The following is a 15,392-nucleotide window of genomic DNA, read 5'->3' on the forward strand; positions in this document are numbered from 1 at the left end:
CTTTATCCTAATGAAGACCTAGTTTAGTATATTCAAATAATCAATATTATGACATTTGCTTAAAAACCAGGAAATTTTCTTCCTGTAGTTGGAAATATATTAGAGTTGTTTCATATATGTAAATGTGTTTTATCCTGGCATGTTGGAGTTGTACAATTAGGGCTTATTTTTCCAGTCGAACAATGTATTTATTTAAAGAGGGATTCTCAGAGCAAATTAAGTTACTTAGACTGTTTCTGGAATCAGAATTTATAAACTTTTATCCAAATTATAACAAATTTAGTTAAGTAGACACCTGGGGATGATTCTTCAAGTTTCCTCTTCAAGTTCCATTAAGAAAGGGGTTAATATATTTTTACAGAAACCATTTTAAAACTTTAGAGTAACTTCTCCCACATGTCCTCATCTGCGCCTTAGCCAGCTCCCAGATCTTTGTCACATCACCCATCTTTCATTCCCCACCTGCAGGACCTTAAGCATCTCTGAATCCAGCCTATCAGCTTTCCAACCCAGCTTTAATTTTAGTCTCCTTCTTCAGCCAAAGGAAAGGGCTTCCAAATAACTCCTATATCTTAATGAATTTATTCACAAAGGTAATTTTCCTCATTCCCCTAACTTTCTAAGTTTAGAGTCAGTTTCTTTTGTTTAAGATTTTATTTATTTATTAACAGGGAAAGGGAGGGAGAAAGAGAGGGAAAGAAATGTCAATGCCTGGTTGCCTCTCGTGCACCCCCCACTGGGGACACGGCCCGCAATCCAGGCATGTGCCCCAACTGGGAATCGAACCGGCAACCCTTTGGTTCACAGGCCAGCACTCAATCCACTGAGCCACACCAGCCAGGGCTAGAATAACTTTCTTAATTACAGTTACCAGGTATGTAGAGAAATTTCTTCCCATCACCACAGTAAAAAGGCTGTCCCACCAGAACCTTCCATTTGGACTGTGAGCTCAATGTTGAGTGAATAAATCAATACAGTGCAAATAATTATCATAATATTATTTATGGTTATCAAGAAAATGTATCTGTATGTATATTATGGATTGTAATCAGTAGGCTATATGTAAAGTCAGAATAATACCTGTTAAAAAAGATCTAAAATAAAACCTCTAATTTCTATCTTATATTTTGTGAGTTTAAAAACCAGGTAGTTATACTTATTAAAAGTTTACAAAGGGAAGAACCCTGAAATAACTTTATGTGAAATATGCAAGATCTTTAAGAAGAAAGCTTTGAGATGCCAGTAAGGGTATTTTGTTGTCCAGACTCATTGAACTGAACACCTGAAGATATGTACATTTTATTCATGGGAAATTCTACCTCAATTTAATTTTATTTAAAAAGTACAACATGTGAAGAGGGTTCCAAAATAAGACTTAAATAGAAATGCTTAGGATATTTTGGGGGTGAAGATGCAGCATGAAGCTATTAGGTCTTTATTCGTTTATAAATTTAATGCCACCCCAACAAAATCCTAACAACAGTTTCATATATATAAATATTCATATATACATAAATATATGAATATATATGAAACTGATTATAAAACTAATATGCAAAATATAAATAATGAAGAATAGTCAGGAAAATGAGAGACATGAGTGGCTAAAGCATAAATTAGACATATTATAAAACTATAATAATTAAAACAGTATGGTACTGTCACATGAACTGTTAGTTCCATAGCATAAAATTGAAAGTCCAACAATGGACCCAAATATATATGGGAAGTTAGTTTATAGTAAATGTGGCATTTTAAATCTATGGAGGATTTAATAAATGTTATTGGGACAACTGTGTAGACATCTAGAAAATGGTTAAGTTTAATCCAAATCCTTTTCTTTATACTAAAATAAATACTCGTTAGATTAATGATTTAAATGGATAATGAAACCCATACATGCGGACAGAGATGAAACAGATGGAACATGAGTGGATGACTTGTTCCAGCTGGATGAATGGGTGCATAGAGGGTTCATCATACTATTCTCTACATTGTATGTTTGAAATTTCTCATAATTAAAAATTTAAAGAATGACATTAATTAAAATGCTTGAAGAAAACATGAAATTTTAAAAGTAATCTTTGAGTGAAGGTCTTTCTAAGGATGATAGAAAACCCAAAAACCTGAGAGTAATTTCATTTCACTAATTATTTATTCAAAAAACATTCAGCACTTCTATTTAAAAATGCTATAGAAAAAATCAAAGAACAAAGGAAAAATGAGGGAAAGTTTTCTAACTTGTAGAAAAGGCCTAACTTTTTTAGTATATACTGGTACTAAATATAATATGTATATTTAGTATATAATGATATTCTACAATCCTATTTAAAAATTATCCTACAAGTTAGTTAAAAAGCAGAAAATATTCAAACTTTACCCATAATAAATACAAATTAAGACTACATTTAATTTATATCCATTAAGTTGGCAAAGATCAGAAGGTTTTGATAATACAGTGTGTCAGCAAGGGTGTGGTAGTGTTAATGTAAATTGGTACCAGTTCTCTGGAGAGTAACTTTACAAATTAGAGTTTGTCAAAATAAAATTTTTCAAAATAAAAGTTGCCAGTACTCTCTGACCCAACATTTCTACTTCTAGAATTTATCTTACAGATCAAATGTGTACATACATGCACAGGGATATTTGTTGCAGGTTTGTTTGTGGTAACAAGAGATTGGTAACCTAAATGCCATCAGTGGGGACTCTGTGTGTGTGTTTGTGTGTCCCTTCAATGGAATGTGCTGCAGTCTTGATAAATTATGAGGCAGCTCTTACACTGATTTTGAAAGGTTTTAAGCTATATTTTAGGGGGAAAAAGTAAAGTGTGAGAACATAGCATGTGATATGCTAGTATTTGCTTGAGGACATTTACATGCACATCTGTGCCTACATGTACACATACAAGACAGTCTCTGTGTGGCACACAGAAATTAGTACCAGTTCTATGGAGAAGCACCACGGAGCTGGTGGATAGGGGTTGAGAGGAGACTTACTTTCACTCTCTATCCATATATACTTAGAGAATTTTATATCATGAGTATGTACTACCTATTCTAAAATGAGTTTTTAATAAAGTTTTTTTCCTTCTTTTGATCTGTGTTTTCTGGAGGTCAAGCCCCTGTGCTCTTTCGTGAGGGAGGTTGTGATCTCTGGAGCACGGCTCCTAGATTTCCTTTGGCTGCTGAGAGGCCTTCTGTCGATGCTGCCTGTCAGCCACCTTCTAGAAATAGAATAGTTGCTGCACAGCTGCATTCTGTGCAGTGATACTGTGTGTGCAACTAGTGGTCTCCTCTGTATGCTTTTTAGGAGCAGATGTCAACTCAAAATTTTCTCCTATATTTACAACTTTAAACTGGATTTGTAAATATTATTGGAGACCAGATTCATCCACCACCACCCCAAATCACATAGAGAAATGTGACAGTTAATATGACTTGGGATCAAGTGTTTATTAGCTAAGGCAAGGTTTTTTAGACATGTGGGCTTTTGGCCATCAAGGTAAACTTGTTTCTCTCAGAAGTCAGACTCGTCAGAGCTCAGACCTCAGACTTTGGTTCCATGGCTGACCAGCCATGTACTCTTGGCCTGTTTCTCAGCCTATCTGATTTGTCCTAGAATATTGTGAGAATGAGATGATGATGATGGTGATGATGTTGATGATGATACTGTGAGAATGAGATGATGATGATGATGGTGGTGGTGACAGGAGTAGCAACAAGAAAACACTTAAGAGCTAACAGAGTTCCTTTTTAAAATATAGTTTATTGATTATGCTGTTATAGTTGCCCCATTTTTTTCTCTCCTTTATTCCCCTCCACCCTGCACCCTGTCCCCAGCATTCTCCTCTTCCCCTTAGTTCATGTCCATGGGTCATATATATAAGTTCTTTGGCTTCTCCATTTCCCATACTATTCTTAACCTCCTCCTGTCTATTTTGTATCTACCATTTATTCTTCTTATTCCCTGCACCTTTTCCCCCATTCTCCTCCTCCACACTGATAACCGTCCATGTGATCTCCATTTCTGTGATCCTGTTCCTGTTCCAGTTGTTTGCTTAGTTTGTTTTTATTTATTTTTTTGGTTCAGTTGTTGATAGTTTTGTGTTTGTTATCATTTTACTGTTCATAGTTTTGATCCTCTTCTTTTTCTAAGATAAATCCCTTTAACATTTCATATCATAAGGGCTTGGTGATGCTGAACTCCTTTAACTTGACTTTATCTGGGAAGGACTTTATCTGCCCTTTTATTCTAAATGAAACCTTTGCTGGATAGAGGAATCTTGGATGTAGGTCCTTGCCTTTCATGACTTGGAATACTTCTTTCCAGCCCCTTCTTGCCTGTAAGGTCTCTTTTGAGAAATCAGCTGATAGTCTTATGGGAACTTGTTTGTAGGTAACTGTTTGCTTTTCTCTTGCTGCTTTTAAGATTCTCTCCTTCTCTTTCATCTTTGGTAATGTAATTATGATGTTCCTTGGTATGTTCCTCTTTGGGTCCAACTCCTTTGGGACTCTCTGAGCTTCCTGGACTTTGTGGGAGTCTATCTCCTCTGCCAGATTGGGGAAGTTCTCCTTCATTATTTTTTCAAATAAGTTTTCAGTTTCTTGCTCTTCCTCTTCTCCTTCTGGCACCCCTATGATTTGGATGTTGAAATGTTTAAAGTTGTCCTGGAGGTTCCTAAACCTCTCCTCATTTTTTTTTGAATTCGTGTTTTTTCATTCTGTTCTGGTTGAATGTTTATTTCTGCCTTCTGCTCCAAATGTTGATTTGAGTCCCAGTTTCCTTGTCTTCACTGTTGGTTCCCTATGCATTTTCTTTTATTTCACTTTTCATAGCCTTCACTTTTTCCTTTATTTTGTATTTGTACTCAGTCATTTCTGTGAGCATCCTGATTACCAGTGTTTTGTTTTAAGATTTTATTTATTTTTAGAGAGGAGACGGTAGGGAGAACGAGAGAGAGAGAGAAACATCAATGTGTGGTTGCTTCTTGCACACCTCATACTGAGGCCCTGGTCCACAACCCAGGCATGTGCCCTGACTGGGAATCGAACCACAACCCTTTCGTTCTCAGCCCAGCACTCAACCTACTGAGCCACACCAGCCAGGGCCTGATTACCAGTGTTTTGAAGTGTGCATCTGATAGGTTGGCTCTCTCTTCATCATTTAGCTTTATTTTTTCTGTAGTTTTGACCTGTTTTTTCTTTTGGGCAATATTTCTTTGTCTTGGTGCGCCTGTCATGTTATAAGGGGTGGAGCCTTAGGTATTCACTAGAGTGGGGCATACCACTTGCAGCATTGTGGTACTGTATGTTGGAGAGGGGTCTGAAAGGGAACAGTGCCACTGCTCGGCTCTTGGCTGGCTTTCAGTCACTTCTCCCACTTCCCACAAACAAATTGGTATGCTCAGGTGCTTCTGGTGCTGATTCCTGGGTATGTGGGCTTGTGTACATTCTAGGACCCTGTGGGTCTCTCCAATGAACTCTCCTGTGAGGCTGGGGGTTTCTCCTGCCACTGCAACTCCCACAGATTTTCACACCCAGAGGTTTTGAGGCTCTACTTCCCCATGTTGGAACCCTGGGTTTCGAGGTCTGTCTTGCTGTCCAGTTGTTCCTCCTGGTTTATCCGCATGCAAATGTGGAACTGCCCCGTCTGCCAGCTGCTGCCTCAGCACTCAACCTCTTCACCCCAGCCGCCTGTCTTTGCCCCTCCTACGAGTCTGGATGACTATTTCTCCTTTAATTCTTCAGTTGTCAGACTTCCATACAGTTCAGTTTTCCAGCAGTAGTGGTTTTTGTTTTTAAATTTGTTGTTTTCCTTCTTTTGGTTGTGAGAGGAGGCAAAGTATATCTACTTTCACCTCCATCTTGGCCAGACATTCCCAGAGTTCTTGCTGTGTGACTGATACTTCATCTCATTTCATCCTTACCACAAAGCAATAGAGAAGATGTATTCTTCTCCCCCTTTTTTACAGATGAGGAAACTGAGTCTAAGAGAGGCTATGTAGTTTGTTGAGAACATACATCTGGACATTGGTAGAACCTGAATTTTAACCCAGGATGAGCTCCAAAGCTCTGTGCTACAGTGCTGTCTCCCTAGTACTTTCCACAGTGTGTGCGCTTTGTAGATACTCACTATCTATTCACTTCTCTCCTTACAATGATGGGAGTAGAATATAGCTTGATTATTGCTACGACCTAAAGTAACAATTCTGTGTTTTTGAGAAATCTTACCAAATATGAAGCACATAGAAGTACTGATAAAGTGAAGATTTTCTTTTTTTCTAGACAAATGAAATTGTGATGAGTTTGGAAGATGATGACAGACTCCTATTGAAAGAAGACAGTACTCTGAAAGCAGCTGGAATAGGTGAGAACAAGTGCTGTACAATGCCTGCAAGGTGCCGGGCTATGTGGGATCATCTGCCCGATTAGATCTAGATAACTCATCACAAAGTAAATGCTATCCTTGGTGCCCTTTATACTCCCTGATAGTTATTCAGAGGAGGAGGACAAGGATGATGTACATTCAGACCATTTGACTGAGGGAAGTGGTTATCTGTTCTCTAAATGTTCCGAATGCAGATAGTTCTTTTTAGAAGATATACTCAGAATTCTGCTGTGGGTTATTTTAAGTAATTGACAGGTTATTACTCAATAACCTGCTTACTCTTAACAGCATCATTTGAACTGATGGTGTGAGAGGCCCGGTAGAACTGATGTGGAATGATGAAGGGAGATGTTTGTGGAAGATGCAGCATCATTTCTGATAGTTGTCCAAGTCACTCAGGGCCAACCAAGCCATGGAGTTTCAAATAGGAGCCTAGTGTGGGAAGTTGAAAAATGGACTGTTTTAGCATTTTACCCTGGAAAAGGCATGTAGTTCTAGTTTAAAGAAATACTGTGTTACATATTTTGTGACCATTAGAGGTCACTCTAATTCTACTGATATGTACAGCTAAAGATTATCTAGCAATAGGAGTGAAGATTTTAAAAGAGGTGTGAGCGGGTGAAGGCATTGTGCCTCTGACAGCTTTGTGGTCAGTGACTCTAAAGAAACAGCATGAGTCACACTTCATAATTATTTACATGCACTGGTTAAGGAGCACTCTTTTTTAAAAAAAAATATTTTATTTATTTTTTTTAGAGTGGGAAGGGAGGGAGATAGAGAGAGAGAGAAACATCAATGTGTGGTTGCTGGGGGTTATAGCCTGCAACCCAGGCATGTACCCTGGCTGGGAATCGAACCTGCGACACTTTGGTTCGCAGCCCGCGCTCAATCCCCTGAGCTATGCCAGCCAGGGCTAGGAGCACTCTTAATGAGGTCCATGTGAGGAAGACTTTTTTTTTTTGACAGATGTTGAGTTATTTTAGTCACAAATGTCAGAAATTCACTTTTGAGTGATACGTGTGGCTAAAGTGAGTTCCTGATGCATCTTACAATTTAAATAGGATTTTAAATAGCATGTTATGAAATCTTAGACTTGTTTTTTATGTCTACAGTATTTCCTAGATTAGTGTCTTTCTGTGTTATGAATACACAAGAATGACCATATTATTATATATAAGGTTGATTGCTGTTATTTGAAAAAACAATTTTTACTTTAGCATTTATTTCTTCAAATGCTATTATGTTATTATAGCAGGTGGTACCTGTGTTATCAAGGCAGATGGCCCCTAAGAGCATAAAGCTATAAAGAATATAGCAGACTAGTATTGATGTAGTAATTGACAGATCTATGGAGAAGACTGGAAAATTCAAAAACAAACTAAACAAAGTAAGATTTTACAGTTTGGTCAATTTTTGGCAACTCACATAGTGGGGAAAGAATAAATTAGCCAGAATATGATGTTGGGCTCATTGTCAAAGCATTTGAGAAAATAAAATTAAAAATTTTTATCTCAGTCTTTATTCCAAAATAAATTCTAGATGGATTAAGTGTTATAATGTGAAGTTAAAAAATGTAGTCCAATAATTTCATAATCTTGGGGAGCGGAAGAGCTCTCTCAAGATTACGTATAACCGTGAAGTCAGAACCATGAAGTGGGGAGAAGTGAAAGATTTGACCACATTTAAAAATAATATGAACAGAGTCAAAGGAGAAGCAATAAACTATGACAAAGTATTTGCACCATAATGATTCTGTTGTATGTAGTGTGCTGTAGTATACCAGTCTAGTGGTTAAGAATTAGAGCCTGGATCCAGAATGCTTGTGTTCACCACCTGATCTGCCACTTACTGTCTGAGTGACCTTGGACCAGCGATAATTATGACTTGCAGACATGAAGAATGTGGTAATGTTGGGAATGGATACTCTTCCAAATTACGGTTTGGAAGTGTGCATTACCTGTAATTTTCTGTTGGTCAGTTTGACCAATAAGACTGCCTAAAACTTAAAGTGCTGTCATGTCTATTACCAAACCAACAGAAGCTGCTTCCTCAAGCTCTGTGACTCCTGCAAGGTGGTAATGTATCTTCAGAGAGGTGACAGTGTCTTCTCTCATCTTTCCTGTGTGTGAATCACTGATGTACAACTTTATTTATTGACTGAAAGTAGAATACATTGTGTGATACCTTTATTGTTTAAAAATGTATATGTTGACAGGTCTGTAAGTGTATATGGAAAAAAGATAATTTGCCAACATTATAGAAATGGTTTCTCTGGGAGGTGAAATTGCTAAACATTGATTTTTTTCTTTCTTAAGAAAAAAATTCTTATGTTACTTAATTGTTCTTATAAATTAAATTTTGTATAGTTTACATATAAATTAAATATATTACTTGTAAAGAATAAAGTCCTAAAGTTGGAGAAAATTGATTTCAGTGAAGGCTCTGCATTTTACTTGCTTTGTGACCTCTCTGTAAGCCATTCAACCTCTCTGAACTTAGATTTCTGTGAAACAAAACAGAAATAATTAATCCTACTTGAGAGGGTTGTCTGAGGGATGAGTAGAAGAATCAAAGCATCTGGAGGAATGCATGTAAAGGCCCTCAAACATACTTTATTTAAAAACCTTTTTGGAAATGGCAATTGGCAAATGTTTGAATAAATTAAAATATTGAGTTGTTGCTTTGTCATTAATTTCAAATTTATGTACTTGACCACTCATAAAGGTGAGAATCAAATCCATCTTTTTTGTCTTTCTTGTTCCCAGGCAATAGGCCTTTGATCAGAATCAGACCCCTTTCATGAATTCTCCACTAGTTTCAGGGCAGTACAAGAGCTTCCACTGCCCTCCTGCCTGGCAGGCCGGAGGGGGCAACTTCAGCCCCCTCCGGGGCTGCAAGAGCTCCCCTGCAGCCCTGGTGGGGGCAACTTCAGTCAGTGCCCAGACAATTCTCTCTTCTGCTTAATCCTCTCTGTCGCCTAGAGCAGGGTTGGTGTGCTCCAGAGAGCAAGCTACACTTTATGCAGGGGAAGGAGGTCCCTGGGGAACTATAGGAAATTCTTAGTGGCAGTAGAGTTGTAAAGATGATCCTTGAATTGTGTGATTTTTCCCAGGGAATTTGCCCTCCCTTGGTGCCGTGTCTGGTTGGGTTTTTAAGAGGTTTGAGAGAAAAATTCCAATTCATCACTCTCTCCTTTTTACCACTTGATCTTGCTGTGGAGCTGTCACTCTGCTATCACTGCCAGTTGCCTTGGGAATAACGCCAATGTAACAAATTTATCATTATGACTTTTCTGCAGAATTCATGAAAGGAAAAAGAAAGACTGTGAGGGGGAAAGTTTGGGGAACAAACTTGTTTGAAGATTTCTTTTATCACAGAGAAACTCTCCAGTTCCTACTCTGGCCTTTTATCTGCATTGCAGATCCCAATTGTATATTCTAGCTGACTATGGAGGAAGTTTTTGTTTGTGGACTTAGTGCTAAAATTCATAAGTAAAAAGATTTGCTTTGTGGAAGGAGGAAGAAGGCTTTGTAACAATTCTAAGTAACCTAGAATTGTTACTTAGAATTTAAAGAATTTTACCCTGTTTTTTAACAATTGTAATTTTATGGATTAATTCCCCTAAGCAATGAATTTGCCTGTAAGGTTTTTCTGGTGATGTTTTATCTTTCACTTTGCTGTATTCAACAATTATTACATCTTTTGAATCCTCTCTGGTTTAGAAAAGAAATTGTGTCAGGAAAACTCTTCTAAAGCCGGTTGTGTTTTATTGGAAAATTTTAAAACGAGATAGTGGGCCATACCATAAGTGCTGATCTGGGGGAAGAGTTCATGTCAAGCCAGATCCTATAATAATTCCAAAACTCCTTTGTGCTTTGGTTTCATTTTGTGTGTCACTGCTGTCGTCTGTCCACAGCCAGAGCCCTGCTTTGTGCCTGGCACCTTTGGTTGTCTCCTGCATACAGCAAACATTGTAGGTGCCTTGCCTCGCATATCTTTATCAGGATCATGTTTGATTTGTATTTCCAGCGTGTTAAGGTGGCTGTTCTTCACATCTGCATCGTAACAGCCATAGTCTGGGACTCGGTAAAGGAGGCACTAGGCCCAGAGATTGGGGATTCAGAGCAGGGGCCATTGTGAGCTTCCCATAGATTATTCTTTGTTTTTAACCCTCCCCTCGTCACTGTGGAAACCACAGGCATGGGTCCTGTCTGTCAAAGGTCAGATTTGTTTCACTATTTGTTTGCTGCAAACTGGAGTTTGAAATCTCTGTCAGCTGATCTAAAATGGGCACTTGGACCAAATATAAAACAAAAGCCACGGTCGTTGGGAACCTCGTTGCTAGATTGTTGACCTTTGGTGACAACTTATAAATGTAACTCAGCTGCCAGCACAATTTTCAATGATTTGTAGATTAGGATTTTATGAAACTTGGATAGGATATATTCCTAGAGCAGGAGAGAGGGTGAACTTAGTCCTTTGGGTCTCGAATTGTTGCAGAAACCACACCCACCTCTTCCTGCATTTTTTTGTGTGTGCCAGTAATCTGCAATTATTTTCACATTACAGCCTGCCCTGATCATTAGTGATCTACACCACAAAGTCAGTGTAGATGTGTCTGTTTCTTCTCAGACAGCAGTGGTTGTGCCTCATGCTACTCTGGTGCTGACTAGTACAAGGCACAGTCTTAGAAACTAGGCAGTGAAACTGTCACAGTTGGGCACAGGTAACCAGGTTCTTGGTGATGGAGGACAAAGAATTGAACTGAACACACAGAGTTTATAGCATAAAGAAAGAGAGAAGATTTATTAAACGATAGTACACTCACAGAACATGGGAGCGGGCCAACTCTGAGCAGAGATTGATCCCGTGGGCCGGAGGAATTCTATCCTTATAGGGCAGAAGCTTCCTGGCTAGTTTTTGGCAGGCTTCTATTGCGCATGTACAAGTAGTTGCATGTCAAAGCTACCGCGCATGTGTGGTCTCCCATGATTTTCTTGATTGGCTACTAGAGAAGGAAGTCCCACAATGTTAATTCATTATAATGATATTATAATGAATCAGGGGTTGTGTAGCATCTTCTGCACTGGTGCATTCTTGAGTCACCATGATTCAGCATTTTTCCAGAAAGCAGGAACAACCGGTCTAGGGGGGGGCCTTTGTTATGTATGTATGACCTTTATCTTAGCCCTGCGGCACCTCTGGAGCTTCCTCCTTCCTGACTATCCCCTGCCTCAAACCCTCGTCAGTTGACCAGTTTATTGAGGTGCTATTTGAGTTTTAAGTATATTGCATTTAATTTTCCTTGAGATTTTACATTTAAAATTGGTTTTTCATATATTATTTTATTTAAAGTCATTATTATTTTCTGTAAAGGTATACATGTGTGTGTCTGACCAGTTTGGAAACATAAAATTGTTGATTTCATAGCCAAAGTTTGAAAGTTCTGCCTTGTGTTCATGCCATTAAACTTGAAAGTCAGAATTAAAATGATCCACAAGTGTATTTGGAGGGCTCTTACTTCATTTCATTTGATAGTAAGACAAAGGGATGAACTGGCAGTCTGTTTATTGGATTTTAGATTGTATGTTCATTTCAGATTCACACGCTAAGGCACCGTGCACCCAAAGTGCACTGCTGCCTGCAGCACTTTTAATTTAAAGTCAGGTGCCCTGGGGGACCAGCATACAGCAGACTTCCCGAGGATTCTTTCCCAGCCATTTTAAATAGAATTTGGGAAGCAAGAATTTAAGGGAAAATGGTAGAAAGGGTGATTATGTAGAATTTTGGAAGTCTTTTGTAGTTCATTTCTACTTTAATGGACAACTAAATTTGCAGTATAAGTACATGAAATTATTCTCTAATTTTTCAACAGAGTTTTACATATTTTTTAAAACATTATATTCTATTTCTGTTTGAGGACCACATTTCTAAAGTTTAAAATCCTTTTTCTACTTTTGAGAATTCATAGTAACTTTTAATTTGTGTTGTTTTCCAATTTATTAAGGATGAAAACTTTTTATCATCCTGAAGCATTTGAGTTTAATTCATTTATCAATCTAGTTTTCTTGAAAAAAAGAAAGCATTCATCTGAAAATAAAATGTTTATCTTAGATGATCTTATTTTGAGCCTGCATTATGAGAGATGGCATAAATACTTTATATGAATAATGGATTGATCTATAAGGTAATTAGACCCACGAGAACCTACTGTCAAAACAAAAATGCTTTGTCCCTTCTTTATGTAGCTTATTCTGAACCTATTAGAAATGTACTACACAGTTGTATGATATATCAGTTTCTCAAAAAGTGTGCAGACAAATGTGAACTACAGTAAGTGAATGTTATAATTACAGTTAGCATGTATTGACTGAAGTGCTATGTGAGCAAAGCACTATGTAAAGTTCTGTATGTAAATAACATGTCGTAGATAAAACCTTGCACTGTGATGATTAAGAAGAGGGTACTTTTGCTCATTCTCCATTAGAAGGATGATTAGAATTACTTGCAAGTTATATAAGTCTCCTTTTGGGTTTGCTTTCCTTCAAAAAGTAAACTTCAGGAGAGCTTTGTTATATAAAGGATAGATCTCAGTATCTTACCTTTGTATATTGGATTTTTTGAAGCCTTTTTTCAACATTTTACTAATTTCAAGTGTGGAGCCTCTTACTCATTCTTTTAAGTGCTTTTTTTGGGGGGTACATTTTTTTTGGTACAATTTAACTAAATGTACCCCTTCCCATTGATTTCCAGTTTTTCTCTGCTGTATCCTCTCCTATGCTCCCCAAGGCTCACTGTGATGAGAGTTTGCAATCTGATTTTCATCAAGATTGATCTTCATGTAGTGGACTAGACTCTGGGTGACTTTATTTTCTGCTTTCAACATTTCTGTAATGAGAATGGGTAACTTACAATTGAAATACATAAATTTGATATTCTTAAAACCTGCACAAACATTTTCAATAAAATGCCATGCTAAGTCTTTTATTTTCTTCTCTTGTGGCAAATTCTAATAATGAGATGAGAGTTGTAAACAAGGTGTTAATCCTTGGCATTCCTTCTTATTATCCTATTTATTTGGCTTGAAGAGTTTTACTTCTCTGATTTTAGAGGATATGTTAATTGAGTGATCAGTATTCATTACAAATAATCTTGTCTGTTTTATACATTCTGAAGGCCCTTTTGCTCTTTTTGTAAAAGCTAAGCAGACTGTATTAACTTCTGATTTAATTTAAAAAACGAATGTGGAACTTGTTGGCACAACACCTTAAAGAATTGCATGTTTAATAATTGGAAGGCTTTCCATCAGCTTTGTCTCCAGTCTGCATTAATAATGTTGCTGACTTATTGTTTTAGAAGACAGAGTCCTTGACCTGCTAGGTTGAAAGAATTGTGACTGCTCTGAACCTTTGTGGGTCCTTTAGCTGTGCCATATCCCCTGTGAATAATTAGAGGTATTTGAAGGTATTACGGTAGAAGCCAATTTGTGTCTTTCACTTTGCATATTGTTGAAGCCTTATGAATTAATCATAAGCAGGCAAAAAATTAACTTCTTCAGACACATATTTTGATGGGTCATGAGGGAGAATGTAAAGTGATCTGTAAAATATTCTACTGATCCTCTGAGTATTAAATTATTATACCTACAGGCTAATTTCAGAGGAAAAAAGAGTTTTTCCTCCTCCCTCAGTAATTGAGTAGCAAATTTGAAAAAAAAAACCAAAGGTTTGTTATTTTCTAGGACTCTTAAGAGGACTATAAGTGAGCAAATTTACGGTTTCCTAAAAGCCAGATTCTTTAGTTAATTCTTGTTTTTAATTTTTTGTGTATTTTTCTTTTTACATTAAATTATTTGCATCCTGGATTCTTATAACTTCAGTTTATACTTCTTGTTGATTTGGTGAAATGTGAAACCAAAGAAATAACTCCTCTTTCTCATTTTAGGCATCTACAGCACTGAATCAAAGTAATGTGTGTTTCTATACTTGTTTAAAATCCAATTTCACATTAAAATTATTTTCCATTTTCTGCTTTTCTTTTTTTCAGCCAATGAAACTGAAATTGCATTCTTCTGTGAAGAAGATTATAAGAACTACAAAGCTAATCCCCTTTCATCCTGGTGAAAACCTCATGGGGGCTTCCTTTTTGCATACCTATATTAAGCTCTTTATTCCACTAGTGAGTTTTGAAATTGAGAAATAAACTTTAAAAATTAATCCCAGGCTCTGCTATTTGAGTTAAAAATCTGCTGTTTTCTCTCTGCAGGTCTCATTTTTCTTTCCTTTTTTTTTAATTGTAAAATAATATATTTATTTGTCAGAAAAACTTTGGGTTTTTTATAGTGAAGAAATAGTTTTTTTAAAAAATCATGAAATATTGGTCTTTAGTCATAATGTGTTTTTCTCAAATTAGGGGTTATTTTGGTGACCTGCATGTTAGGTTCCTTAAAGAAGAGTATAAGACTAAAGTGATTTTGTTTATTTTTTATTTTTTCATAGTTTCTAATTAGAGCCACTGTTACTGTCTTTGACTAGGAGAAATTATAAATCTCTTATGCTTATTAGTGCCATCTTTTCGCTCATGGCGATACACACCACCATACATGAAATTTAATTGTGTATATTTTTAGGAAGGTTTCTTATGTAAGAGGATTTCTTCTTTTCTTTTAGTATTTCAGCCTACACAAATAACACTGCTGATTTTTTTTTTTAATCGAAGTTCTGTTTTCTGACTTATGAAGTAAACTATAATGGACTCAAACTAATTTGTTTGGAGAGAGACAAAGCAACAGTATATTTGGACTTTATTGAGAACAAGTCTAAGTCATGGAAGACACATTCTTCCAAAATGATACTTTCAGTTCCTAAGAATGACTGCCTGCCAGCACCTGAAGAGTAGTTATTTAAAAGGGGCCTCTAAACAGCACATATCTAAGCAGAAGTCCTAGAGGGGTCGGTTGTCTCTAGAATTACTCATGAACCCTTCAGATTGTCATTAGGGAAAAT

At 36.9% G+C, this 15,392-nt stretch overlaps 1 protein-coding gene across 9 annotated transcripts in view; it reads left to right on the forward strand.

Moving 5' to 3' along the window:
- C4H2orf76 (chromosome 4 C2orf76 homolog) overlaps positions 1 to 14,608 on the forward strand; it is a 97,577-nt gene extending 82,969 nt beyond the window's left edge. For 8 of the 9 annotated variants that reach the window (XM_036023625.1, XM_036023624.1, XM_036023621.1 and 5 more), the window contains 2 exons: positions 6,285 to 6,366; positions 14,434 to 14,608. In XM_036023625.1, coding sequence (XP_035879518.1) covers positions 6,285 to 6,366; positions 14,434 to 14,510 — 159 coding nt within the window. In that variant the 3' untranslated portion in view covers positions 14,511 to 14,608. Of the gene's footprint in view, positions 1 to 6,284; positions 6,367 to 9,152; positions 9,246 to 14,433 lie in introns of those variants that run through there. The other variant, XM_036023626.1, reaches the window with a different exon arrangement.
- The last annotated feature ends 784 nt before the right edge of the window (positions 14,609 to 15,392 follow it).

Source organism: Phyllostomus discolor, chromosome 4, assembly GCF_004126475.2.
Source record: "Phyllostomus discolor isolate MPI-MPIP mPhyDis1 chromosome 4, mPhyDis1.pri.v3, whole genome shotgun sequence".
Classification (NCBI taxonomy): domain Eukaryota; kingdom Metazoa; phylum Chordata; class Mammalia; order Chiroptera; family Phyllostomidae; genus Phyllostomus; species Phyllostomus discolor.